General features: G+C 52.4%; 11 protein-coding genes across 11 annotated transcripts; 7 read left to right on the top strand and 4 right to left on the bottom strand.

Annotated features, from left to right (window-relative positions):
• The first annotated feature begins 82 nt into the window (after nt 1–82).
• BDQ94DRAFT_135729 (MDR family NADP-dependent oxidoreductase) lies at nt 83–1,881 on the top strand. Its single transcript, XM_026764741.1, has one exon. The coding sequence runs from the start codon at nt 792–794 to the stop codon at nt 1,821–1,823; it is 1,032 nt and encodes a 343-aa protein (XP_026631163.1). The 5' UTR covers nt 83–791; the 3' UTR covers nt 1,824–1,881.
• A 164-nt stretch (nt 1,882–2,045) lies between these two features.
• Nucleotides 2,046–3,501, bottom strand: BDQ94DRAFT_166349 (cytochrome and DOMON domain-containing protein; the record flags this gene model as incomplete). Its single annotated transcript, XM_026770521.1, has 2 exons — nt 2,046–3,394; nt 3,462–3,501. 2 exons carry the CDS (start codon nt 3,499–3,501, stop codon nt 2,046–2,048), a joined length of 1,389 nt encoding a protein of 462 aa, XP_026631162.1.
• A 924-nt stretch (nt 3,502–4,425) lies between these two features.
• BDQ94DRAFT_135728 (carboxymuconolactone decarboxylase family protein) lies at nt 4,426–5,393 on the top strand. Its single transcript, XM_026764740.1, has 2 exons — nt 4,426–4,534; nt 4,597–5,393. Exons 1-2 carry the CDS (start codon nt 4,488–4,490, stop codon nt 5,258–5,260), a joined length of 711 nt encoding a protein of 236 aa, XP_026631161.1. The 5' UTR covers nt 4,426–4,487; the 3' UTR covers nt 5,261–5,393.
• BDQ94DRAFT_156839 (putative 2-ketogluconate transporter) lies at nt 5,370–7,193 on the bottom strand (the record flags this gene model as incomplete). The annotated part of the gene is made up of 5 exons (XM_026768667.1): nt 5,370–5,614; nt 5,668–5,879; nt 5,938–6,456; nt 6,506–6,783; nt 6,831–7,193. 5 exons carry the CDS (start codon nt 7,191–7,193, stop codon nt 5,370–5,372), a joined length of 1,617 nt encoding a protein of 538 aa, XP_026631160.1.
• Nucleotides 7,194–7,715: 522 nt separating this feature from the next.
• Nucleotides 7,716–8,813, top strand: BDQ94DRAFT_166346 (glycoside hydrolase family 88/105 protein; the record flags this gene model as incomplete). Its single annotated transcript, XM_026770520.1, has 1 exon — nt 7,716–8,813. One exon carries the CDS (start codon nt 7,716–7,718, stop codon nt 8,811–8,813), a length of 1,098 nt encoding a protein of 365 aa, XP_026631159.1.
• Nucleotides 8,814–12,199: 3,386 nt separating this feature from the next.
• On the bottom strand, nt 12,200–14,241 carry BDQ94DRAFT_73641 (GMC family oxidoreductase). Its single transcript, XM_026776427.1, has 3 exons — nt 14,005–14,241; nt 13,238–13,951; nt 12,200–13,176 (listed from the first exon to the last, which is right to left on the bottom strand). The coding sequence occupies exons 1-3, from the start codon at nt 14,045–14,047 to the stop codon at nt 12,215–12,217; spliced, it is 1,719 nt and encodes a 572-aa protein (XP_026631158.1). The 5' UTR covers nt 14,048–14,241; the 3' UTR covers nt 12,200–12,214.
• Nucleotides 14,242–14,856: 615 nt separating this feature from the next.
• BDQ94DRAFT_135723 (uncharacterized protein) lies at nt 14,857–15,731 on the bottom strand. The gene has a single exon (XM_026764739.1). It carries the CDS (start codon nt 15,223–15,225, stop codon nt 15,055–15,057), a length of 171 nt encoding a protein of 56 aa, XP_026631157.1. The 5' UTR covers nt 15,226–15,731; the 3' UTR covers nt 14,857–15,054.
• A 132-nt stretch (nt 15,732–15,863) lies between these two features.
• Nucleotides 15,864–18,380, top strand: BDQ94DRAFT_181487 (FAD-dependent oxidoreductase; the record flags this gene model as incomplete). Its single annotated transcript, XM_026773894.1, has 6 exons — nt 15,864–15,884; nt 15,934–15,952; nt 15,987–16,019; nt 16,113–16,334; nt 16,403–16,944; nt 16,990–18,380. The coding sequence occupies 6 exons, from the start codon at nt 15,864–15,866 to the stop codon at nt 17,950–17,952; spliced, it is 1,800 nt and encodes a 599-aa protein (XP_026631156.1). The 3' UTR covers nt 17,953–18,380.
• An 899-nt stretch (nt 18,381–19,279) lies between these two features.
• Nucleotides 19,280–20,693, top strand: BDQ94DRAFT_73610 (uncharacterized protein). Its single transcript, XM_026776426.1, has 2 exons — nt 19,280–19,301; nt 19,371–20,693. The coding sequence occupies exon 2, from the start codon at nt 19,673–19,675 to the stop codon at nt 20,657–20,659; it is 987 nt and encodes a 328-aa protein (XP_026631155.1). The 5' UTR covers nt 19,280–19,301; nt 19,371–19,672; the 3' UTR covers nt 20,660–20,693.
• Nucleotides 20,694–21,058: 365 nt separating this feature from the next.
• On the top strand, nt 21,059–22,057 carry BDQ94DRAFT_135718 (uncharacterized protein). The gene is made up of 2 exons (XM_026764738.1): nt 21,059–21,885; nt 21,968–22,057. The coding sequence occupies exons 1-2, from the start codon at nt 21,521–21,523 to the stop codon at nt 21,990–21,992; spliced, it is 390 nt and encodes a 129-aa protein (XP_026631154.1). The 5' UTR covers nt 21,059–21,520; the 3' UTR covers nt 21,993–22,057.
• Nucleotides 22,058–23,116: 1,059 nt separating this feature from the next.
• fphA (putative sensor histidine kinase/response regulator) lies at nt 23,117–27,112 on the top strand (the record flags this gene model as incomplete). Its single annotated transcript, XM_026770519.1, has 2 exons — nt 23,117–26,734; nt 26,786–27,112. 2 exons carry the CDS (start codon nt 23,117–23,119, stop codon nt 27,110–27,112), a joined length of 3,945 nt encoding a protein of 1,314 aa, XP_026631153.1.
• Nucleotides 27,113–27,220: the final 108 nt, after the last annotated feature.

Genomic DNA, 27,220 nt, shown 5'->3' with positions numbered 1-27,220 from the left:
AAAAAAAAAATCGGATTATGCTGACTAATGCCGGGGATAATGGAGATAACTTCAAATCAACCTCAACATCCGCCACTGCCGAGGTATCTTGGGGATTTTCTTCAGTCCCAACACCTTCTATTTCTGCTTGATAAGCATCGGCCGCTGAATACTAATCAGTTTCACCGTCTGCATTGAATCCCCCGCCTGTCCCTTTATCCCGCGGCCCAGGGCATAACTCTACACCGTAGTCCCCGCCATGTGGGAACCCGCCGGCTTCCATTCCTGATTCTAAGATCCGCTCCGCCAGTATGACATAACTAATCCTTCACGGAGATGCGTTTCTGTAGCTGGGATACTATCGGATGGATATCTTTTACACAGTAAGACTTGTATTCTGGAATGTCCAGAATGATCTGTTACACACTGATGAAGAAAATCCTAACTTTGCCGAGCAGGGAGTCGCCGCCATCATGCCGAACCGGTTGATGCCCCGAACAAGCATATCCCCCGATTGCCTCATCACCGGCACGGTCCACCAGAGCCGTGGTTCAACGGAGCTTCTGCACCAATCTGTCCGTTGTTCCTGGTGAAAACCCACCCACACCAGCCTGTTTCGGTAAGAGCCTAGGTAACTCAAAATGCAATCCTCGTCTCGAGAAGCTTCTGTTTGCCTTGGGGGGCGCAATACACAGAAGAATCATCCATGATGCTTTGTAATCGAGATTCCACCGCAGGAAATATAAACCTACGTCAGACCCTTTTGCCTCTACTCGAAGTACCTACTAAAAATCCAAGCCATAATCGCAACCATGTCCAACCAAAGCCTCGTCTTCAAGCAAATCCCCTCCGGCTACTTCGTCCCCGGCCAGGACGTCGTCGTTGAGCAGGCCTCGTACGACGCCTCCGCCCCGGCCCCGGAGGGCGGCATCTTCGTGCAATCCCTCTATGCCAGCTTCGACCCCTACATGCGCGGCCGCATGCGCCCCGCCCACATCAAGTCCTACTCTCCCGCCTTCACCCTTGACGCTCCCATCGACAGCAGCATCATCGCCAAGGTCCTCCGCTCCAACACCCCCGCCTACAAGGAGGGCGACCTGATCATCGGCTTCCTCCCTATCCAGCAGTACATCTCCGTCAGCGCCGAGCAGCTCCCCCGCGTCCGCGCCCTCGAGAACCCCCTCGGCATCGAGGACCTCCGCGTCTTCATCGGCGCCCTCGGCATGCCCGGTCTGACTGCCTACTCCTCCCTCTACGAGATCGGCAAGCCCAAGAAGGGCGAGACCATCTTCGTCTCCGCCGCTAGTGGCGCTGTCGGCCAGCTGGTCGGCCAGCTCGCTAAGCACGAGGGTCTGAAGGTCATTGGATCTGTCGGATCGGATGAGAAGCTCGACTTCATCATCAAGGAGCTGGGCTTCGATGGTGGATTCAACTACAAGACGGAGAAGCCGGCTGATGCGCTGGCACGTCTGGCCCCCGAGGGTCTGGATATCTACTATGAGAACGTCGGTGGTGAGCACCTCGAGGCTGCGCTCAACGCGATGAATGATTTCGGTCGTGTCGTGGTCTGTGGTATGATCTCGCAGTACAACGGTGGTGGCTATCCCATCAAGAACATTACCAATGTGTTGACCAAGCGTCTGGATATGCGCGGTTTCATTGTCGGTGATAAGGGCATGGGTGATAAGTATGCTAAGGAGCATCAGGAGAATGTGCAGAAGTGGATCAAGGAGGGCACGTTCAAGACTTTGATCCACGAGACGCAGGGCATTGAGAATGCGCCCGAGGGATTGTTGGGCATTTTCCATGGAAAGAACCTGGGTAAGGCTGTTCTTAAGTTCTAAGCTAGCTTAGAATGTTGGCTATGATATAGATTACGGTATAGATAATAATGATTATTCAATCTAATTATGGAAACTAAGTAATTGTAGTAGTAGTATTCTGGTATAAATAAAGTGCTGACACCACGTGGGATCCACTAGTCCGACCCTTGATCCTTGAAAAGACTATATCTCACTAGCATATCTCCCTTCTCAACCTACACTCATTCCACCACCACCAACATCCTAACCATCCCTCTCCTCCACACTCCCTCCCTTCTCCCCATCATTCTCCCGCACATCCCTCCCCTCCACACTTGCCCCCCTCTGCACCTCCCCAACTCCCTCCCCATCTACCCTCTCCCCCTCCACCCTCTTCCTCCTCCTCTCCACCACCCACCCCACCAGCACACCCACCACATAAACCACTCCAACCACGCCCGCCACAACCGCATACCCAATGACCGCCCCCAACGGCGCCATCCCCATCCCCCTAGCAGCATGCAACCCAATCCCCCCATTAACCACGCCCACCACAATAACCCCCCTCCCAAGCCACCTATGACACACCCCCCACCCCGTCCTCCCCCCCGTCCTCAAGAACCCCCAATGCTGCAACCACCCCATCGCCGGCTGAAACAGCACCAACACCCCGACCACAATAATCCCCAGGATAGGGTGCGCCGTCTTCAACTGCCCCGTCTCATACGCGAGGTAAATTCCGCATCCGAAGCCAGCAAGCGTCATGAGCATCGTGAAGATCTGGAGTGGCATGTGGAGCTGGAACTTCGAGACAGGGAGGGATAAGGGGAGTGGCATGAGCAGAGCAGCGAGCGGGTAGAAGAGCACGAAGGAGAGGGACATCAGCGTAGCGTGGGTGATGAGGATATGCGTCATTTTAGTAAGGTTGGGGAGCGGGGAGGTAGGTGTGCTGGGGGCTTGTACGGGGACGGAGTCCGTAGCTGGGTTATAGTTGGTGAAGGGGTTTATTTGGTCGTCCTCGGTATTGGAGGTGTTAGGTTGCGGGGGCATACCTGCCCGAGTGAGGTCGACTTGGATACCACCCATGTCGTCGTGGATTGAGATGTCCGCGTCCATGGCCGCCGAGTTGATGGGGACGCCCTCGCGATAGGCCCAGATGAATGGGAAGTTAGGGTCCTTGGGGTTCATCGTGCCGGTGCCGTCTTGCCAGGTGAGACAGTTGTCGCAGCGGAAGTTGGCCGTCATGGTTGTTCTGGTGTTGTCAGAGGAGGATGAGCTGTTGGTGAGGGCGGCGGTGGTGGAGTTGATGGCGGAGATGCCGGTGCCCGGGAGCATGGTGATTTGGGTGTTGCTTGTGTATTGGGGTTCGAAGTGGCCGAGGCCGGAGCGCGGGGAGAGGGTTATTTTGGTGGATGACGAGGTGTACAGGATGAACATGTTGGCGCCGGTCATTTGAGCGCCTTGGCCGAGGCCGACCCATTGGATGGAGGTTGGGGCGGTGATTTGGATGTAGATGGGACCTGGGGTGGAGAGGGTCGTGGTGTTGGGGATGGTGAGGCTGTAGATGATGTCTGGGTTGGTCGGGGGGGAGAAGGAGATGATGCTTGCGTTGGCTGGTAATCAGCTTAGTTAGTATGGTTTGATGGATGTGTAGAGGTGGTAGTGGGGAGGGTGTGGTACCTAGCCCTAAGGCTATGGGGAGGAGATTGAGCCACTTCATGGTAATACTACTTGTGATAGTGGTGAGAAAAGAAAGTATCAGGCCTACTATCTAGAATAGTGTCTAGTAAAGAGGCTATATACTGTCCTGGCGGTCAGCATGTCTCTATCTGAAGCTACCTGCTAGGGTCATGCATGTAAAGACAGACATGTTCCATTGCAACGGACGTTGGAACGTTGATACTTGTTTCTGCATCCACCCCTTGCATCGCCCTTGCAGGGCTTGATCCTCGGCCAAGCTGACGGCTGGAAAGTCTAGTAGCTGTCATGGCGGGAAACAAGGTTCAATAGACGTGGATCATCCCGATGGCTTTGGGGTTGGAATGGTGCTGTATGGTTGAAATGGTTAGTACTAAGCCACTATGTGACATGGGTTGGTGGGAAGCCAGAGACAGACGTGAGGGATCAGCGAGGGGGTCCCTTGCAGAGATGGTATGTGAGAAACTTCGGTGATATATCCATGAATTGGAATAGATTAAAATCGACGATAGATCCATTTCACGAATCTATTACTGGAGTAACAGTGCTGCGTCTGTCAAAAATTAGCTGGACTGAGTGGAGTACCAGCTAGTACTGACAGCCTTTATCTACTGCAATCCTCCACAATCAGCAACCTCACTATTTTCCGAATCCAGTATGACTGCTCTACCCCTGCAGACTCAGGAATGCGCCGACGCACGATCCCCGCACCCCAGACTCACCCTGTACCAGTAAGCAGGTAGCAATTAATCACCAACAATGGTAAACATTAGCAGTAAGTAGTTACCATTAGTGCTACTCCTCCCCCCCAGATCTCACCCCAAACCCAACCCAGAAAGATAGTATCGGCATCTACACAGCCGACCTCCCGCAACCCGCACCACTCGGCAACGAACTTCGGGTCGGGCGGATAAACGGTTCCAACCCATAATCCCCAAACTCACTCCAACATACAATACTACTATTACCTTCCCCCATCCCCACCCCACCACCCCTCCATCCACATTAATGTTTACGTTCCCCAAGCCACGACCCAAACCCTCCCTCTTCAAGCTGTAAGTCATTCCCCCTCCCCCCTCCTACACCAAACAATTCTAACAAAACATAAACCACCCAGCAACCCACCCAATAACTTCACACAAACCCGCAAAATGCGTCTCCCCTACGCCCCCTCCACCCCTCCAGACCCCACCGACCTCCCCACCACCGAAATCTACTCCCGCATCGCCGCCCGCCGCCATCCCCGCCCCCTCATCCCCCTCGACCTCTCCCTCCTACACTCCCCTCCCGTCGCCGACGGCTGGAACAGCTTCCTGGGCGCCATCCGCACGCAAACTATCATCGACGGCGGATTGCTCGAGCTCGCCGTGTGTCGCGTGGCCGTGCTCACCAATGCCATCTACGAGTGGAATGCGCATGCGCCGTTGGCGCTGAAGGGGGGGATTAAGGGGGCGGAGTTGGGTGCGGTGCGGACACTCCCCTCTCTGGCTGAGGGGGATGCGAAGGCGGATGAGCAGTTGGAGGGAAGTCAGTTGACGAGTGTGCAGAAGGCGGTGGTGCGGTATGTGGATGAGATGACGAGGACGGTGAAGGTGCAGGATAGCACGTTTGAGAAGTTGAAGGAGGTGGGGTTGTCGGATCGGGAGATTGTGGAGTTGACCACGGGGGTTGCCGGGTATAATTGTGTCAGTCGGGTGTTGGTCGCGTTGGATGTGGGGGAGAATAATGGGAAGGAGATGAGGAGTGTGGAGGATTTGGTGGCTGATCTTGAGAGGAAGTGATTTATATACTATTCAAGTATGTTGGGAGGGTATGGGTGTATATAGTGGGTGGGGCGGATGAAGGGTATAAGATGCTTGATTTGTATGAATGATGGATGATAGCTATGGCCTAGTAAATATACCTAAAGTGGATATTCTCGCGGTCTGTTCGGTCCTCGAATGCCCTCGCTAGGTGGTCCTCTCCATCCAGTGCAATCCCCATCTCTGCCATCGCTTTGTCCTTCTTCTTGTTCTCCCGGATCAGGTAGAAGCGGAGGAAGATCACCGCCAGTGTCATGGCTGAGTAGCAGCCGAGGTGCACACCAAAGGCGATGAAGTACCGCGGGGCGTCGCGATCGAGGAACACTTGGGGGCCTACTTCATTAGTAAGGCTCCGAGAGATATAGTGTGTAAGCTAGGGGTCCTACCGATGGCGTTTCCAACAGCCCAAGACACAAACGTCGCAGCCACAACAGTGGACTTCTTAGTAGCGCCGGCAATGTTCCTCGTCACCATGGACAAGCCCAAGTTCTGGGCAGACCAGAACGACAGCGTAATGTAGTAGCTGATAAGAAGACCCACTTTGGTGCTGAGGGAGTGATTCTGCACTGTCATGAGGACGATAGTTCCGACGAAGGACCTACATCTTGTTAGTATCACACCTCAGAATAAGATACGAGAAGAATGGGGGGACGCACGGAATAATAAATCCCAACATCACCAGCAAATTCTGCTCAAACTTCTTGACCAACCACGCACTCGTCAACAACACAATAATGATGTAAAAGCCCAGTACCATCGCCAACAACTGCGTCTGTAACTCCGTAAAGTTGAACCCACTGATGATGATATTTGCAAACGCCCCCAGACCACTCGTGGGCAGCGTGGTAAAGATCTGAATCGCGCAGTAGCAGTACATCTGCGGATCCCGGAACGCTTCCCACATCTGATACGCGCGGAACTTCTTATTCTGGAGTCCGGTCTGGTTGGCACGCACACGCTCCACCATCTTGTGCTTGTCCTCTTCGGTAAAGCATTTAGCACGCATGGGGGAATCGGGCATCCACCAGATTACAAACAGCCCCCAGAGCACGGAAATGCAGCCGTACGTGAGGAAGAGCGCTTGCCAGGATTTGAGCGCGCGATCAGAGCCAATTAGACTGAAGCAGTAGGCTAGGAGACCACCGACGATCTGTTGGCCGCCGTTCATCATATACCTATACCTTGTTAGTATACGTAGATTAGGGTGTAGAGGCTGGGGTGTACCAGAAGGTGACGGTGGCAGCTTGTTCTTCACGCTTATACCACATTCCGGAAAGGACAACGAAGGAGGGCTGGCATGCAGCTTCGAAGATACCAAGCAGAGTGCGCACAGTCACTAGACCGGCGAAGTTGTGGCATGCCGAGTGCAGGGCTAGGATGGTGCCCCAGCAGATGATGTTGAAGCCGAGGTATTTGGCGATGCGGACGCGTTGGATGATCCAGTTGGTGGGATATTCGACAATGAGGACGGCAATGTAGATACAGGTTGTGAGCCAGGAGTACTACTTAATTAGTGCTTGACCATAAGCAGATATATGTTCAGACTCACCTGTTGTCCCACAAGATGGGCATCGTCGCGAATACCCATAATGGAAGCAAACGACATGGTACCCTTGTCCAGGGCCTGCAGAAAGTATGTCACGATCATGATGACCAGCACACGACGATCAATCATGCGACGAAGACGCCGACTTTCGGCTTCATCGACCTCAATCTGGCCGCGCGCGGCATACTCCAGCACCTCATTGTCGACGCGGTTCGCATCGATCGGGGCCTTCAGTTTGTCGGAGGGTGACAGCACCCGCTCGACATGGGACACATCCTGCGGCGGCTTGTGATCCTCCACAGTAGTGGAAGCTCCCTTAGAATCAGGCCCGCCAGCGGGCGTCGAGCTAATATTCTCCATGGACATGTTGCCTGCCAGAATTGCCAGGGTTGGAGAGGGTCAACCCCGGCTGGGGGACCCGGACACCCTTATATCGGTCATGCGGGAGATAGAGTCTGACTAGGGCACGAGTGGCTGCTCCGTGGCTGTATTTTCACTCCAATGAGAGAGAGGATGAGCAGGTCTGATAGTCTGATAGTCTGATGCCAGGGATGGCTGCTGGCTGGGATTCTCCACGCGTACAATCCGGGGGCGGACCCTGCCGCCCCCGCGCGGGGACAATTGGCCCGAGCCCTTCGCTTAAAAGGCGCTTCACAGCCTATCCTCACTTTAGCATCTTACACGACCAATCTTCTCTGTTTGCCGAGCGAGCTTGGCATGATTCAGACGTGGCTGCTCGGCTGAAGCTAGCCCGAGGACATTCCCCGCATTGCTGCTGAAGCTCGACACGAGGGGTGATCCATCCCACCTTATAGACACCAGCATCACCAGAGTGTAGCACAATCAACAACTCCATCAGTAATACCACTCAACTCCTCATCTCTCATCATGGCTTCTACATCTCCTCCCGCTGTCCGATCCAAAATTGACCTTCTCATCACCAACCTCGTCAACATCCAAGACAAAACCGGTCAATTCCTCCTCCCCCTCGCCGATGGCCGCATCATCGACACCAAGTCCTGGCATGGCTGGGAATGGACGCATGGAATCGGCCTCTATGGCATCTGGAAGTACTATGAAATGACCGGCTCTCCGCATCTCCTGCAAATTATCGAGGATTGGTTCGCCGCCCGCTTCGCTGAAGGCGGTACCACTAAGAACATCAACACCATGGCCGTCTTCCTTACTCTGGCATACGTATACGAGAAGACGCAAAACCCTGTCTACCTGCCCTGGCTGGACGCATGGGCCGAATGGGCCATGCATGAACTCCCGCGCACCAAGCAGGGAGGGATGCAGCACGCCACATACCTCACGGAAAATTACCAGCAGTTGTGGGATGATACGTTGATGATGACCGTCATGCCGTTGGCAAAAATCGGAAAGTTGCTGAATCGACCGGATTATGTGGAGGAGGCCAAGCGTCAGACGTTGGTGCACGTCAAGTACTTGGTGGATACGAGCACCGGGCTGTGGTTTCATGGCTGGACGTTCGAGGATGGTGGGCATAACTTTGCTAGAGCGAGGTGGGCACGTGGTAATAGTTGGGTGACTATGGTTATCCCAGAGTTTGTTGAGTTGTTGGATTTGAAGGAGGGGGATCCTATTCGCCTGTTCTTGTTGGATACGTTAGAGGCCCAATGCGAGGCTCTCATGGGCCTGCAGGAGGAATCGGGCTTTTGGCACACCCTGCTTGACCATCCTGATTCATATGTCGAGGCCTCCGCCACAGCAGGCTTCGCATATGGTATCCTTAAGGCTGTTAGGAAGAGGTATTTGCCAAAGAAATATCGGGTAGTCGCAGAGAAGGCCATTCAGGCAGTGTTGAGCGCCGTTGACGAGACCGGAGAACTGCAGCAGACGAGCTTTGGTACCGGCATGGGGGATTCTTTGGACTTCTATAAGAAGATTCCCTTGACAGCCATGCCATATGGGCAGGCCATGGCCATCATGGCGCTGGGCGAGTATCTCCGGGGACACCTATAGAAATGTACTTATCCTTTTTTAGATAGCATATAGAGCAACAGAAGCACTTTTCTGATTAGGTCATGATTGATGTGGTAATGTCATAGAAATTGAATGCTTCTCATTCCATTCTTGCAAATAATCATGCTTGTGTGACCCCTTGTACTCATTTGATCGGTCCAATTGTGGGCCGTGAAAATGCTGCACCAGCTGAAGACCTTCAGCTCATTTGGGCCAGCAAATGCGATCTCACTCTTCTTTAGAAAAGCATGATCCACTTCCACAAGTTGTAATCAGTGAAAAAACTTTCCCCGCTTTTCGGGGATGCTGCTGATGGGGTGGCGTGTATTGGCAACCCCACCGCGAGACTAGTGTTAGCCTCCTTGCAATAGCCTCCTGGAATGTATTACCCCGAAAGTAGTCCCGCTCTGCCTTTTCAATCTTCTGAATCGGCTGGTCCTCTAATCTGATGTCATTGTCAAGCTCTATGAAGCTTGACGACGATCGCTTCTCGGTAAAATAAGACCTGGCATCCTTTCCTTGGCCGTATACATGTTCCCACACGGCAAATAACAGATTGTAGTCATCAGTTGAGTCAAAATTAAGTAACCGTGTCAACAGCCATGAGCATCTGGTCTGCTGTAGGGTCTCAAGGGCGATTTTATTGGTTACTGTCTGTTCATTACGCGTGTCTTCGGCAGCGGCAGCTGCGAATCCATTTTGGAAGGCTTGAACGAGGTTCTCATCCAACTCGTAGCGCGACTGTGACAAGCCTGGGGAAGCTATCATCAGGGCTTCTGGGACAGTTGAGGAAAATGCCGCCTCGTTCAAACAATGAGCCTATCTGATTAAACCGTAATTGAGACAGCTTGTAAGTCATTGTTTCTAGCTGATATATCACTTTTAGCTTTCAGCGGTGCGGCCAATTCCGGTTCGCCAGACCCTGTTGTTTTCCAAGCTTTTGCGAGAGGCCAGCTGGGGGCTTTGCTCATCAAAATAAACGGTATATCAACCTCATGTTCGGTGGTGGGGCTTTCAAGTCAGCGTCGAGTAAATAGGATGGGCATACGACTGGCCTGCAAAGGTGCACAGCTCGTAATAGAATGTCACTTGTCAATTTTATATGATTCAAGGTATCGGCTCCACTTTCGAGCAGTTTTGAACTAAGCTCCATCGATATCTCAGCGCCCTTTGTACACGCCGAGCGAAGGACCTATTAACTAGACTCCATCATCAAATGTAAGTAAAACGGCCCGATTAAAGCTGCCGCTCGCGGGATGTTAATCGAGGTCGCAAAAGCATGGAATATCCTGTCGAATGTTGCTCGGAATGCGACAAAGAGCCTCGACATTGAAACTAGCATACAGGCATATGGCAGGCCTATTATCAGATAGCATGGGAGTGTCTAAAACATTGCACAATACGTGTCGAACATGTACTTTCCCAAGGCACTGGCATGTCAGACGGCAGAATTCAAAAGGCGGTCAGAAAACATACAGAATCCCCAGTTGACTTTAGGGGGACTGTATGCTCTTAAATCCGCTTAAATCCGAGGTTTTTTGGTCGAGGTAGACTAGTTTCTGCCGCTTTGGGCGGTCACAGGAGCGGTCACGCTGGACAGTATCTATATGCTGTGCAGGCAGAAATGGTGTGTGCCTGCAGAGTGTGTGCCTATTGTTGCTGGGCACCTCGTGTTTGATTCGTATGTACATACTTGGTTGCATCTCCGTTTAACACTATCCTAGATTGGAGCTACTTCTTTTGAGCTCTCATACACCCTTCAGGGTAGTGCAGTGCCCTGGTTCGTGGTCTTATTTACGATTGCAATGATCTGTATATTCTACCACGTGAGTATTCTTAAATGATGTTGGATAGTAGTGGAGCACATAGATCAGCAAAGTTGTCATTCGACAAGCAAGACCTTAACTACCATTCCAGTCACTGCTGACCATCAGTCTAATACACTTGTGATCAACTTCTTCATATCACCAACAGGTGTTGTTATACGCACACTTTCCATGATATAGCGCAGATGCAAACATCCACACTTCCCCAATTATCCCACCCATTCCAGTACTTCATACCATCCAACCTCCCATAAACCCTTCAACTTCCATAAAAATATAGGTACATAAAATGAGTAAGATACTCCAACCTCCAGCTCTCCCGTATAGCCTCCCACTCTTTAAGCCACCTCCCAACCTCAGTCAGCCAGGGGAGACCCGCAGACCAGCCACATTCCACGGGGGCATCTCCCACCGTAGACAATCCCGTCAGCACAAAATACCTCGGAACTATATAAGTGTCACAAGTATCCAGAAATCTCCGTAGAAATGACACCGGCGCGCGACCCCAAGGTGGATTATGCATAGGATAGAAGATGAGAACTTTTCCCACTGGGAGCGAGAAACACATCTGAACAAGCCTCTCTAGATGCTTCAGTCTCAGGACTGCGTTTGACTCGTTGGATGGTACCCCGCCGATGCTCAGGGGAATGAGATCGTCACTGACCGCTAGAGTCGGGGCTGGGGGCTGGTGGAGGAGCATTTCTCGCCAGCTGGCTTCGTGGCGGAGGTAGGGGTGTCGACGTTCTAACTCTGAGATGGAGGGATCACTGCTCTTTTGTGGTCCGAATCGAGAGAGATAAGAACTAAAAACTCTGTGGAAACTTGGTCCATGGTTGCTGACAAAGTGTTTCAGGAGCTTGTTCAGGAAGGGGTTTACAGTGCGCTTAGGTTTCAGGGCCGGTGTCGATGTCGATAACTCTTTTTGAGGGCGGAAGAATAAGGCCGTTTGGAGGGATGGGGATGTTTTGATGAGTGAGTTCCAGAGGTGGCAGACGCGTTGTGAGAGGAGGAGGGTGGTTGTGTCTAGGTTTAGGAGGACTGGTTCCAGTACCTCGGGGATGAGGAATATTTGGTGTGGTGAGTCCATTGTTTCGGCTTGGAGGTGTAGTATTGTAGGGGGTTTTGTATATCTTGCAAATAGAGCAATGTTTCTTCAAGTGTAAGTGTTGCAGAAGATGAGAAACTAGTAGTGAAGACTTTCTTGTCTTGTTGTCTAGGTTGTTATGCTCAAATGTGGTGGACGGGTAGAAGATTGCGTGGGATGGACTTCTACACAATTTCGGAATTGTACTTACGTGCCTAATTACGTAGGGGTAAAATGCCTCTTTCGTGTTGATGAGGTACACGACTGGCCCCATGAAGACGGAAAGATGATGGAATGATGAGAATCAGGCAGAGAATTACCGGTGCCGTCTTCAAATAATCTCATTCATATACACCGAGTCCCAGCTCCAAAGATATGAGCAGGAAGTTATGATTGACATAAATCCTCATGAGAAAAACTCATCTAGAGAGCTAGTGATTCATAGTAATCGCATTTCCTGACAAGGCTTGCTTCCTGACTTGTGATACCACCTACAATCGAGCCTCCGAAGTATCAAGCCCATATTCCTCTGCCAGCGCATCTCCACATGTCAAACCGGTCACATACGCAGTTGCCTGTGTGTGGTTGTTCGTCAAAACAGGCACCACACCCATGTCGGCGATCCGCAGATTCTCGACACCAAATACCCGGAACCGGCTGTCCACGACAGCATCGGCATCCCCGGACTTACCCATCTTGGTCGTTCCAGTCATGTGCCAACTGGATCCGAGGGTGTTCTTCCAGAACTCAAGAATATCCTCATCCGACTCGGACGGGGGCGCAATCAATGCGGACACGGTGTCTTTTTGGAAAGATTCATGCTTCGTCACATCCAGCGCGTGGCGATAGATCTCAATACATGCGCGCCTGTCAAACGGGTGGGACAAGAACTTTGGATCAAACAGCAGCGGGTCTTCAGGGTTGGCTGACTGCAGACGCACTTCACCGCTGGATTGCTCGTTCATCAAAAACACGAGCATGCAAACGTAGCTGTAATCTTTGAAAGGCTCGGGAGAGATGAGATGCAGCGGGAAGTGTGTCATGAACTCGTAGTGTGGCACCGTGTCGCGTTGTAGGAATTCCTGCACTGTCGGCGGCAGTGCTTTGAATTCCTCAGATGCGACCAAGCGGTCGGACTTGAGCCAGCCGGCGCCAATCTGGCACGAGTGCCGCGCCCACGGCCCTGTGCCATCTTTGCTCCATTGTTCTAGAGCTGACTCCATGGCGGCCGGGTTGCCGAAGAAAGCATCGCGATCGTTTGTTGTTGGGTTGCGTTGGAAGCACAGCGGTGCGAAAAAGTGGTCTCGAAGGCCCTGGCCTACCGCAGGCATGTCCTTGACGACGGGGATCCCGAATTGTTGTAGTTGTCCCGCTGGTCCAAGTCCCGAATGCATTAGGATCTTGGGCGTGTCCAGTGATCCGGTTGTTAGAATCACTTCTTTGGATGCGAAGTCTGCAGCGACAAGCCATGGTTAGTTGAACGGTTCGGCTTTAAGAACAGCTCGATTGCATACATTTTGCCCCCTTGGTTTCCACACCAACAGTCTTGGTGCCTTGGAGCACGAGCCTGAGCGCTGGCGTCTCCGTTATGATGGTCAAATTGGACGGGGCTCCGTCCAAAAGATCAGTTGCTGTCACTCTTCGGCCCTGGTGGGATGAATTAATGACCAATGCCATGCCAATCGGGTCTCCCGAGTTGTGGTCAGGGTTCCGAGCCAGGCCAGCCTGCTCGAAGACATCCATCATCAGGGGAAGATCCTGCTCCCACTCAGCAGCATAGCCGACCTTCAGACTCCCTTGGGAGCCATGGTCTGAGGTCCTCGGGGCTGCATATTTGCTATTCTTTGGGTCCACAATGGCACCGTTAAATGTTTCCAGCTGTCTGAATCGAGCCTGCATGCGCTCCCAGCGAAACAGGTCATCACCAACAAGCCCAGCCCATTGGTTATAGTCGTCACGCGCACCCACGGTGTAGACACCGAAGTTGATGGCGCTGCTGCCGCCCAGGACCTTGCCCCGAGAATAGTCGATCTGTCGGCCATTACAGTGTTCTTGTGGGGTGGTCTTGTACCCCCAGTTCAAGTTTCCATTCATAAAGGTCTGCCATCGTTGGCCGTCCACACGCAGTGATGGATCATCGTTACGAGGGCCGGCTTCAAGCAGCAGGACCTGAGGCCGTCGCGCTGACCGAGCAAGCCTTGAAGCAAGGGCACAGCCCGCCGGGCCACCTATAGCATCGTTAGGTGAGGTCCTGATCGACGAACGAGACTTCCATACTAACCACCCACAACGACGAATTCCCACGTCTGATCAGTCGAGGCCATTGTATATTCAAGATTACCACCCTGTCGGCAGCTGTGACACAGCGATAAGAACAGTGTCTCACAAGGACGAAAGGATCACAAGTCAGAAGAGCAGATGCCCCAATTAAAGGCAGTTGACAGAAGCTTGGCGAGTGGGACTCTCATTGAGTCTAGTCCTGCGATCGACAGTGAGACACGAAAGACAACCCCGCAACGTTTGCGCCATAACCATTCCCGGCCAACCTAAAAGACGGAAAAAGAGACGGTTCAAACTGTAGTGTTGTAGGCTGCCGTGTCTTGGGTCGTGTCAGCCGTGCGGACATATTATGGGTTATTCCAGGCCCACAAAGTCGAGACTAAGTGAGTTGGGAGTTCCTAGGCAAACAGTTGAGGTCCACTCGACGCTGTCTCAGTGATGATCCTTTTGAGTTTCGCGGTGCGAGACCGACGGCTCTTCTTCCCGGAGACCTTCCCTCGAGAGCACTTCTCGCGGTGAAGATATGAGTGGCGTTGTCTCGTGAGCCAAGGAGTTAGCAGCATGCACAAGCTTGACAGGGATCATCTCCCTAGCCACCCTGCTGAATGCTCCTTCGCCCACCACTTGTTGTCCAGCTCTTCACCATTGGTGGAAGTGAACACGAGTGAAGAGGGGTGAAGAGATAACATTCCAATGCAGACCTCTGTAAGCCGGCTAAACCAGGATTGTCGCTGATGCGACCGGGGGTATGTGATCAGATACTGCTCGACTGGAGAGCTCATGAAGAGCTGCAGAAACGTGACGTGGAGAAAATCTTGCATAATGCATTGCAGTTTGCTGCAGAATCTTACCATCTCCCGCCTTGCCTTGCTTTTTCTTTTTATTTCCTTTTTCATGTTCTTCTTCACCCTCTTCCCTATTAAACGGATGAATGGATTCCGGCGTTCTGTCATTGCCAAGCGTCGACTGTCAGGTATCCCAAAACCGATAGCTTAGCGCCCGAGCAGCAATGTCCTTCAGCACAGCGATGTGGACGAAAAGGAAGACCGTTTTAGAGCTCAAGATCCCGGTATAAGCTCCCTTCGGGGACGGGAATGGTGCTATTCACGTGGAGAAGACAGGACAGCGAAGAGCTCGTCCAGCAAGACTGGCGCGACCACTTCACAAGTCCCCGAAGGTTGCGCGACAGCGCCGATCGGGACGCGACCGAAGTGGAGAGCATTTGTCGGTGATCACAACAGGCGTACAGTGGTTCAAGCACAGTCTCTCTAGCGGTAGTACCTCGGAGTCCGGAGAAAATCAGTGATGGCGGGTCGTTGCAGAGCTGGAATGGGGACGAGTGGAGTTGCAAATTGAAGTGTCGCGAAGATGAAAATGATCAGGCTCCAATTTGCCTGAGGCCACACTACGTTAAGCAGAGCTGGATGGTTTAATCTATGCTGCTTTACTTCACATTCGCCAATGACAATTTACAAATACCTTGGGGTTTAGTATTCTTGAAAGTAAGGTTAATAGTCCCGTTATGCGCTTGTGTATACGTTTCTCCTGAAATCTATATATAGACCAGCAACTGCAAGGCAAGCGTCATAAGGGGCACCTTCTATCAGGCGTCAATTATAGCTTATCCGCCGTACTGCCGCTTACCTGATTGATGGAACATTTGTACTACTTCCACTTCCTAATGTTACTAGTGGGCGATTTTCTTATTAAGAGAAGAGTGTTGATAAGGGCGCTTTGGGGCCCGCCTTGGGTGCATCCTGTCCCCAAGTCGTGTCGTAGACGTTAGCGACGCATACACCGCGCAAAGCATGGTATCACAGCATAAGATAATTTCCGCAAATAAGCGTCTGGGGTATCCCTATGGGCGTCAGGATTGCCTTAGTAATGGGGCCATTATAGTCGAGCCAAAATGAGGAGAGCCTTGCCATAGCAATCTACCGCTAGTAGTAGTAGCAACACAGGAAGGACCTTCCGACCCAGAAGGGGCCGTTCCCCGATACGCTCAATGCTTTGGAGGTAGCTCCCACCCTTGTCACTGTTAGGGAGTTAGTTGCATCAATCACTACGGATCGATAATGCTGATAATTCTAGCATTGCTGCTTTTCCTAGTATCGCCCGTCGTGAGAGCCGATTTGCAATGTCGGTGTCAACCTGGTGACGCATGCTGGCCTTCCAGGGATGATTGGAAACACTTGAATAAATCCATCAGTGGTCGTTTAGTTCGAGTCTACCCCATCGGCCATGTATGCCATGAGCCCTTCTTCAACCAAGCCTCTTGCAATCAGCTTGTTCACTTGCAGTATGACTCTAATTGGCGCGCAGAGCAGCCAGGTAGGGTGCCAAGTATGAGCAACGCCTACATGTGTCCGTCGTCGCTGACAAATATGCAAACACCACAGGAGCTCTGCAGAGCTTCAACTGGGAGAACTGGCCCCGGGAAAACGAGAATTGTACTATTGAGGCGAATCCGCGCTCGGTGTGCGGGCAAGGTCGCATACCGTTATACTCTGCAGTGATCCACTCAGTCGATGAGATCTGCGCAGTGGTCAAATTTGCCAAGCAAAGGAATATTCGATTGGTCATCAAGAATACAGGTCATGACTCAACTGGTCGCTCCGGTGCTCCCCATTCTCTCCAAATCCTCACGAATCGTCTGAAAGACATAACCTTCCATGATGACTTCGTGCCTTCCCAAGGGGATTTGGGAATGGATAACCCCAACGCCAGTGGGGTGCCTGCGGTCACGATAGGGGCCGGAGTCATGGTAGGTGAGCTTTATGCCGCCGCTGCTGCTCGAGGGCTCATCGTGGTGGCCGGAGAATGTTCCACGGTCGGGGTTGCCGGAGGATATCTCCAGGGAGGTGGAGTGTCAACAGTTCTTAGTCCAATGTATGGACTGGCGGTAGATCATGTGCTAGAAATGGAGGTTGTGACTGCACAGGTACGTGGACTGTTCCTTAGGTTCTCATGGCGCTAATGAACGCAGGGCGAGATAGTCACTGCGAATGAATACCAACATGATGATTTGTTCTGGGCCCTCCGGGGAGGCGGAGGAGGCACTTATGGCGTTGTCACCAAGGCCACGATGCGAGCATATCCGGATATTCCAGCGGTTATCCCGACCGTTCACTTCATCTATCCACGAGCAAATGATGTCTTCTGGCAAGCAGTAGCGCAGGTTGTGCGACTCACGCAATCCATGTCGGTTAATGGAAATTCGGGACAGTACATAGTAGGTCATCTGCCAAATTACCATTGGTACGTGAATTGGACAATGTTTGTCTGGGACGACACCGAATCAGAGTTGGTTGAGGAACAGATTCTGCCCTTTCTGAGGTTTCTTGACTGGTTTGGTATCGAGTATCAATATGAGTTGGCCGAGTACTCCACGATCAGCGCATTCCTCACCATTCCAAAACAGGTGGACATTGGCGGGATCGGATACCTGCAAAGCAGCGTAGTGATATCCGAATCATTCATGAATAGCACCGCCGGCGCTTCAAGACTCACAGCATGCTTTTCCAAGTTGATGTTGGACCCTGGCGCACTGATCACGGTCAATGTGCTAGGAGGGCAGATTAACCTCAACGCCAAGGACGAGGACGCATCAGTCAATCCGCTGTGGCGGTCATCGTCCCTCCTTGTAGTCCTGATGCAATCATTCCCGCCCACACCCGAAGCTCAATCAGCCGCACATCAAACGCTGTCCCAGACCAATACACCCATTCTCGCCTCCATCGATCCCGAGGGAGGTGGTGTCTACTTCAACGAGGCAGATCCCGATCAGAGTGACTTCCAGAATGCTTTCTGGGGCCACCATTATGGCCGATTGCGTCAAATCAAGAACCAATGGGATCCGGCCGGACTGTTCGTGGTGCGGAATGGGGTCGGCAGCGAGGACTGGGATGTTGAGAGTATGTGTAGAAAGGAGACAATGGTACCGGCCTAGGCAAATCAAAGTATGCGAGAGGAGTTCATGCCATTGTAGTAGGCTGGCGCTCTCATCCGAAGCCAAGTTACTATAGATTAAGGAAAACCAGTGGCTTCGGGTCTATAACAATGGGATCGATGGAATGCGGAATTTTAGCACATGGCTTGAACAGCTTGTTGTGGCACTGGCCAGCTTTCGTTCCCGGCTGAGTCCCAACTATGCAGATCCTTGCGCGATCTGTGCAGATGGAGGGAAGTGTACTCTGTATACGAGAAGATGCTAGATCCATCAAAGTTTAAAGTTCCAAGGGGGTTTGTGCTCTTTGGTTCGTGATACTGGAACCAGGAATCTGGGGTAAAGCAAAAGAGACAGGGAAAGGTTGGACCTCGGGGTAGCTCATATCTATTTTGGGTATCTTTCGGACGAGACGGCGAAGAACAAGTTCAAGACAGTCAATAGGAGACGAGGGGGCAAGGGAGTTGAACCGACAGTCCAGGGAAATTAGACGAGGAGAGCGGGTGAACCATGTGACCCTCGCAAATACCAAATACCAAACCACCAGCCACAGTCTTGGCTGAGTTCGGCTATTGGAAGACCCGATGAACCAGCCGGGGAGAACCAGAGCAGCGGGTTATTCGGTACGCTAAAGTATGCGCCCATGATTACTTACTTAGTCGAGTAGGTCTGGTACCTGCTGGGAGACCCTTAACACCGCCGCCCCCACGGAGTTTGTGTCTGCCGGACCAGAGGCCCAAGCCTGCAAAAGTTGCCCAGAGGCGCCGCCGCAGCAAATGCCAGGTTCCCCGAACACAGGCAGGCAGGCAGGCGGGTTCAACCCCGGACTTCTTCCTGACTAGTCCCAGCGAAGTCTTCCAACCACTTTCCCCCCCATCTCCCACCCCCCGACTCCATAATCCAATAATCTAGTCCCTTCTCTTCCTTCGCTTCTCTCCTCTTCCCTTCTCTCCGCTCGCTCTCTGTCGCTCTTCTTTCGCCTCCCCGCTCCTTTCCCTCTTTCATCTTCTTTTCTCTCTTTTTAGTCTCTCAATCTTTCGGAATTAACAACCAAACCCCCACCTCCGGGTGTTAACGGCTTTCTTTCTTTTACTCTATTCTTTCCTCTACTGGCCGTCATCTTTCTTTCACTCTTCGTTCTGATTGCTCCTTCAGCGATACGATTAAAATAGACCTTCAGTGGCGCCGCTCCAAAACCTTCCGATCCTTCCCCTTGTCGCCCTTGAAGACGTCCTCTCCCCCTTCAACTTGCGACGAACGGTGCGAACAATCACTCAACATCGCCACCAGAGTCTCCTTTCCTCCCACTAGCGTTCTGCCCTTGACTTCAGTATTGAGAAGTTGGCGCTTGTGTGCGTTTCATGGCTGTCCTGTAAAACGGACGCTGCGCCTCACTTGAAGAAGGCTAATCTGGCACCTAGGAGGCTCCAGAGACTCCTTGCGATCGGCTGGCCAGTCATTCGATTGGGAAGATAAGGATGCAAAGGAAGACGTGGTTTGGCTTCACAAGTACTTCTGCTTCGTCTCATTTTTCGCTTGTTGGGACGTATAGGCCGATTTGCTGGACTGCGACACCGATTTGACATGGCGCTACCTTCTAAACCCGTCGCAATCGGAATCTACAACCGGTCTACTGCCTTCGTCCTGTGACCGTTTCCTGGGAAGGTGGTGTAAATCTACTCTGTCAGTCTGACCTTGTGATCGAGGTCACCGGTCCCCAAACATGTGGGATTCTCTTTCCAAACCGCCCGAGGGCCTCGTTGGAGGTTACCAGGGTGGTAGCATGGCCATCAAGATCATGATGGCAGTCTTCTGTGCAATTGCTTTGTATAATGCTGTGGAACTCGTCATTCTCATTTTCCTCACCTTCACTCGCTACAGCGGTCTCTATTTCTGGGCCATGTTGCTCTCCGCTGTGCTTGGCGTCATCCCCCAAGCAATCGGCTTTCTGCTAGAGTTCTTCGCTATCGGGCCTCTCTGGTTTGCAGTCACCTTTTCTACAATAGGCTTTTACTTCATGGTCCCCGGCCAGTCCATCGTCCTCTACTCCCGGCTCCACTTGGTCGTACAAAGCCAAACGCTGCTGCGGCGGGTGCTGTATCTGATTATCTTCGACACGATTGTCCTACTTATTCCTACGACCGTGCTCACCTATTGCACGATCTATGTCCGCACCACACCCGTGATTCGGGGGTTCAATGTGATGGAGCGAATGCAGCTGGCTTGGTTTTGCGCACAGGAGATTCTCATCTCGCTCATCTACATCGCCGAGACTTTGAAGCTGCTACGTTTGCGGCCCGAAAAGGACGCTGAACGGCATAAGACCATGTATGAATTAATAGCCATCAACATGGTGATCATTCTCCTAGATATCGCGCTCCTGGTTCTGGAGTATGTCGGACTCTACACACTCCAGACCACCTTGAAGGCTGCAGTCTACAGTGTGAAGCTGAAGCTGGAATTCGGCGTCCTGAGGAAACTAGTTTCACTGGTCCATACCCGCCCGGCGGAGTCGAGCTCCTCGGATCAGGACACCTACCCGACCTTTGTTGATCCCAACCAGATCACGGGAGATGTGACACGTGCTGCCCCCGCCTACAGTCGACGGCAGTCGCAGTACCCGTGGACAGCCATCTCCATGGACAGCCTGGTCCTATCCGATCGCCGAAGTCAGCATGTCACCTCATCGGAAATCGAACGACCTTCCTGACCTTCGAATTCATCTCTGTGCTGCAAACCTTTGCTGCATGTATATACAATCTCAGGCTGTGATATATCTCACACCAGGGCTACACCGATACTGATATCGGGTACTAGTCCGCAGAGAACGGCCTCTGCCCTGGTGAAGGGCCCGCCACCAAAGCAGGTTTCCCGTGCATTGTACAGCAAATGGCCGGGAATGCGGGAAATGTGGCTGCAGCGATGGCTAGGTTCGCCCACACATGGCTGGCCGTACCAGAGTCTTGTCACTCCGATCCCATGTAAAAACCATATATACGTCATGACCATTATTTCTGTATATACTACATCTGTATATAAGCTATTATCATGCTACGATAGATGATCACTCTTGTGTACGTATACCTTGTTCGGACGTAGGTGGATGACCGGGCGGCTCAAAGGTTCAGATGATGGCAAGGCAAGTGCAGTAAGTAGTACTGCCCCGTAGATCCCCGTAGACAGCCATAGAGCGTGTCCGCAGGGCCCTGAACGAGCCCGGCCGAAAGAGAAAATCGCCTCTGGTGGGTCGGAACTAGTCCGACGTCCCGGAAAATTGGAACTATCGTCACCCGCAGCACTGGCCAAGCAACCGGGCGATTCGTGAGATAGCTCGGACCCGTGCATGAGATAGGTGCGGTACATCGGCAAGCTAGTGGTTATGGGCGTGGACCAGTCCGAGCCCAATGGAGTCCACAGAGGAGCCCTTAATGAGGTATCATATAGTCTAGTCCCGGTATCCGTCATGAGAAGCGGAGTCCAGTGGCTCGCCAGGGGCGTCACCTGCGTAATGGGGGGGACTCTTGGGTCCAGTAAATGGGGAAGCCTGTAACCTGCTTATTGGGAGTTTCTTATGCGGCATGACGGTCAATGTGCGAATCATGGAAGGGCGCATACACCGAAGGATAGGCCAAGCCGACAGGGCCGATCATTGAATCGGACTGATAGGGGGGAAAGGGAGTCTCCACCTGGCAGCTGCGACGGGGTTAACCTTACATGCAGTCAAATACTCTTCTTTGGAAAGAAAGACTTTTCGAAGGAAGAATCGTACCTGATTCCTGGGAGTCGGATGCAATGGTACGTGGCGCTGTCACTGCCAGTGCCACTGAACTTTCCGACCACTTTGAATTCATTGTTGTCATTGTTGTTGAACGGTTGCTTAAAAGCTACCCAATTATTAGGGATGAACATGACTAACTGGCCTGTAACCCTGGAGGACTGCGATGATGTCATCAGCAGGTCAACTTCAATCTCTGGAACGAGACGTTCACGGGGAGGTTGTCTGAAGGTTTCATCTCACTCTAAATTATTATCCGGGTCGATAAGTTTGGGAGGTGTGGTAGGTGAACCCTGGCCCTAATGCTGTCACACTTTTGTACTTTCATCATTACTGACTCGGAAGATACTGTGATCATAGGCTGACTGACTGATTTAACCATCCAGGTACTGTGCTAACTTGATGAGGAATGCAGAGATCAACTGGCAGAATGCAAGGCTAGCCTGGAAACGGCACTCGTCACGGGTTTTGCAGGGCTGTGATTGGCAGGGACACTACCCGATCGTGGTGAATCGCGGGCTGGAATTCATCTTTTTTCCCAGTCGGGCGGGACGTCCAGTGGAGGGATCACCCGCGCTGCTGATTGGTCCCTGCCAACTTTTGGCCACCAACGGCTGGCCGCTAACCCCAAAGAAGGCATCCGGCCATCGCTTACCCGCTCCATCTGGCAGTCCAACCCATGGGGAACGAAAGAGAGTCCGTCCCTCATGAAATTGATTCTTTTTCCTCCTCCTCTGACTGCTCCATCTGCCTGTTTCTTCGCTAGAAACCCTCGCTTAAGGGGCGTTTGGATTCCCGAATACCTTACCTCTCGGTCGGTAACCGGGCTCCATCTGACCGTTCGGGCATTGCGACAAACTAAATCACCTTTCGCCGCTGCGACCATCTATATAGTGGTAGTATATTACTCCTTACTATCAGCCCGCCTGCCATCACACCCCTCCGCCCCCCCGGGTCTCAGCCTCCCCGTCTTCACCTACTGTTAGTATGTGTTTTGGTTTATCTTCCCCGTCTGGTCGAGTATAGTGGCAACTACTAGCTACTACATTGATCCAGCCTGCCAAGTCACCGCTAACCCCTCGTCAGTATACTCCAGACTCATCCCCATATCCTCCGCTTTGTCCTACCCCGCGTCACCTTGTGCGTCTAGTATCCCATTGCGGTTCCGTTCCCCCTATCGAGCAGTTCAGCCCCGCAAGCTATCTAGAGCCACCGACCTTGATATCTCTTCACAGTCACTTGGGAGAGCGTCCTTTTATTCGGGTGGGAATCATACGTTTCACATCGCCCATGTCACCCAGTTGAAACGATTCACACCAATGTCCCCTTGACCTTGGTGGAGAATACACAGTTTCCTACCGGACCACTGTTCCTCTCCTCCCTAGTCCGAAAATGGATTCGCACAATGCCCCCGCCTCCTCGGCGGGCCGGGGCACGGATTTTGATCCTCGCACTCCTGGAGCTCACGAAGGAACCCCGGTTTCAGATCAAGGCCACAATACCTCCATGGACGGTGCAACTGTAGGCGGCACGGACCGAGTATATCCTATTCGGTCAATCATTTCCTTCAACCCCGCTGCTACGGATCCCAATCAGCAAGGTATACCGAATGAAATCCGTTCGCCGCGAAGTGGTGCTCGCTCTTATTCAATCATCGACGCCGATACCTGGGACCAATTGAGTTCGCAGCCCACTAGTTCGCCGCATACCAACCCTTCTCCTAATGCGCCTGTCCATACGCCCGAGTCGACCGATCGGCTCTCGCAGCAGCAATCTAACGTCTTCTCACCGGCCTCGAGCGCTGCCGAGCGAGACGCTCCGCCGGACGAAAGCTCCACGTACAGGAAGGTGGCACCGGAAGAGGGCCATGCGAGCCTTGTTACTTCGCGATTCCAGCACGTGGTTACGGCGGCGGGTCATGCTGTCATCACAGGCAATACACCTGATTCCTTTCGGGCCTGTGAAGACGAACCAATCCACATCCCGGGCGCCGTGCAAACCTTTGGCGTCATGCTTGTTTTGCGCGAGACACCCGAGGGTTCTTTAGCGGTCCATGTAGCGAGTGAGAACTCAGAAGCTATTCTGGGTCACTCGCCAAGCAACCTTTTTGCGCTGGAGAGTTTCACTGACCTCCTGCAAGATGATCAGACCGACATCCTCCTCGATCACATTGACTTCATTCGAGACGATGGATATGATCCCGTTAGTGATGGCCCGGAGGTTTTCATTCTGGCTGTCAAAGACCGATTCGGGCGGCCTCGGCGCTTTTGGTGTGCCATTCATGTTAATACCGCTCACCGGGATGTGATCATTTGTGAGTTCGAATTGGAAGACGACCGCATCAATCCTCTCAATGTTGCTGGACGCACGACACCTACATCCTCGACAGTGACTCTGGGCTTTGAGCCAACCCCAGATCAATTAGCAAGCAGCACTGTGAACATTAGCCAGCCGTTACGAGTGCTTCGGAACGCACGCAGAAGGAGGGGTGAAGCAGCTGCCATGGAGGTGTTCAGTATTGTTAGTCAGATCCAGGATCAGCTTGGTGATGCCCAAAATATGGACGCCTTGCTCAACATCACGATTGGCATAGTTAAAGAGTTGACTGGATTTCACCGCGTGATGATATATCAGTTTGATAGTGAGGCCAACGGAGATGTGGTGGCAGAATTAGTGGACACAAGAATGACCAAGGACTTGTATAAGGGATTACATTTCCCGTCAACGGATATCCCAAAGCAAGCCCGCGACTTGTATCGTCTCAACAAAGTGCGCATACTCTACGACCGTGACCAGATGAGCTCACGGTTGGTGTGTCGAGGCATCGAGGATCTCAAGACACCTCTGGACATGACACATGCCTACTTGCGTGCAATGTCGCCTATCCACATCAAGTACTTGGCGAACATGGGGGTCCGTGCATCCATGTCGATCAGTATCAACAACACGCATGATCTTTGGGGTCTGATCTCCTGTCACTCTTATGGAGACACCGGCATGAGGGTACCTTTCCCAATTCGGAAAATGTGTCGGTTGATCGGCGATACACTCTCACGGAACATTGAACGTCTCTCTTACGCATCCCGTCTTCAGGCACGCAAGCTTCTCAACACTATTCCTACGGATGCCAACCCCTCGGGTTATATAATTGCCTCATCGGATGACCTGCTGAAGCTTTTTGATGCGGACTATGGCGCATTGTCAATTAGAGGGGAGACTAAAATCCTCGGGAAGTCAACCGAGTCACAGGAGATGCTGGCTTTGTTGGAGTTCCTCAAGATCCGCCAGCTCAATTCCGTCGTTGCATCGCATCACGTGAAGAAGGATTTTCCAGACTTGCGTTATTCGCCGGGCTTCAAGGAGATCTCGGGCATGTTGTATGTGCCTCTATCGGCCGATGGCAAGGACTTCATAGTCTTCTTCCGGAAGGGCGAGCTGACGCAGATCAAATGGGGTGGCAATCCTTATACGAAACTTCTGCAGACTGGTCACCTCGAGCCTCGCGCGAGTTTCCAGGTGTGGACTGAGACAGTGATGGACCGGGCTCGTGAATGGACCGAATCGGAAGTAGAGACTGCAGCCGTCTTATGCCTCGTCTATGGCAAGTTTATCAAAGTATGGAGACAACAAGAGGCTGCTTTGGAAGGTTCGCAGCTGACGAAGCTGCTTCTGGCCAATTCGGCCCACGAGGTCCGAACTCCGCTGAATGCCATTGTCAATTATCTGGAAATTGCTTTAGAAGGTGCCTTGGACACGGAGACTCGCGACAATCTTACTAAATCATACTCCGCCTCCAAATCATTGATTTACGTCATCAACGACCTATTGGACCTGACGAACACCGAAAAGGGACACAACCTGATTAAAGATGAACCCTTTGATCTGCCCTTGTGTTTCAAGGAAGCGACCGCCATGTTTTCCGGCGAGGCGCACCGGAAAGGAATTGAGTATACTGTTCACGCCCATCCAGGTCTCCCAAAGACCGTTTTGGGTGATGAACGGCGCGTTCGGCAAGCAATTTCAAATCTAATCTCGAATGCCATTCAGCATACATCTACGGGTGGCGTCACTGTCGAAATGTGGCGGGCTCCTGGCAATCCGGAGCCTGGGTTTGCAACCATACACATGACAGTGCTTGATACGGGGACTGGAATGTCTGACGCTATGCTGGAGACGATGTTCCAGGAACTGGAGCAGGTCTCCTCGGAGGACGACAGCTACTTTTTCGACCGAGATCCCAACAATAACTCGCAGCATACCGAGGGTGAACGCGGGAAAGGTGTCCTCGGACTGGGGCTCGCTTTGGTGTCTCGCATCGTACGGAATACCCACGGTCAGCTCACAGTGCGGTCGGAGGAGGGCAAGGGTAGCCGCTTTCAGATTTCGCTACAGTTTTCTACTCCAGACGATACAGGTTCCGACCAACCCGAAACCCCACAGCCGTCCACGCAGGAGGGGGATGCCACTCCTTTTGAGGCCAAGGAAGAGTTTATCTTAGTCGACAGCAGCTCGTCTGCACCAAGTGATGGATGGCGTCGTAGTGGTAGCCATCGCGGCACGATTAGCCCGTCTGCAGATGAACTGGACGCCAAACTGGTAGCAGAGGATTCTATTGATCGTACGAAAGACGAAGCTGCTGGTCTGCTTCCCTCTTCAGATCGCCGAAAACTCGTCACGCTGCCTTCCACCCCTGAAAGGCTGGATGATGTCACACGTGCCTTGCAGCAGAACGTGCAGAATCTCACCATATCCGACAAACCAGCAATTACCAGTGCAGGCCCTGCAGGACCCGCTCCAACGAGTGTCCCCCCTGCAGACTCAGACGCTAAAGCCCCACCTGGCAAATACCGCGTTCTTGTGGCCGAAGACGATCCTATCAATGGCAAGATTGTACAGAAGAGGCTTGGAAAGCTAGGCCACACCGTCCAACTGACAGTAAACGGCGAAGAATGCGCAGCTGCATACCGGGCCGATTCTGCGCAATTTGACGTCGTCTTGATGGACATCCAGGTGAGTTCCCTGCCAAGGTTTTATCATTATAGGCGCGCTAATTCAAGCTAGATGCCGATCGTGGATGGTATTAACTCGACCAAGATGATCCGCGAATTTGAGACTTCGTCCGATTCGACCGCGCTCTCTTCGGTCGCAAAGCTGAACAATCGGATCCCTATATTTGCAGTTTCCGCTTCTCTTCTAGAGAAGGACATGTCCTTATATGTCGATGCAGGCTTCGACGGGTGGGTCATGAAGCCCATCAACTTCAACCGGCTCAACGTCCTTTTGGAAGGCCTCCAAACGGGGGATACAAGAAATTCTGCCACGTATCATCCTGGCTGTGACTGGGAACAAGGCGGCTGGTTCACGCCTATTCCCGAAGAAAAGCAGTAGTACACGCTTTTCTGCCTTCCGCTTATCATCATCCAATGCTCCCCTCCCTTCCTATCCGCAAAATAACGAATTTCCACACCAGGGAAATTCCGTTATGTCTTGTCATGC

Source organism: Aspergillus welwitschiae (genome assembly GCF_003344945.1).
Source record: "Aspergillus welwitschiae strain CBS 139.54b unplaced genomic scaffold BDQ94scaffold_3, whole genome shotgun sequence".
In the NCBI taxonomy this organism is placed as follows: Eukaryota; Fungi; Ascomycota; class Eurotiomycetes; order Eurotiales; family Aspergillaceae; genus Aspergillus; species Aspergillus welwitschiae.
The sequence above is the reverse complement of the archived record's forward strand: the minus strand, read 5'-3'. Positions and strand labels throughout refer to the sequence as shown.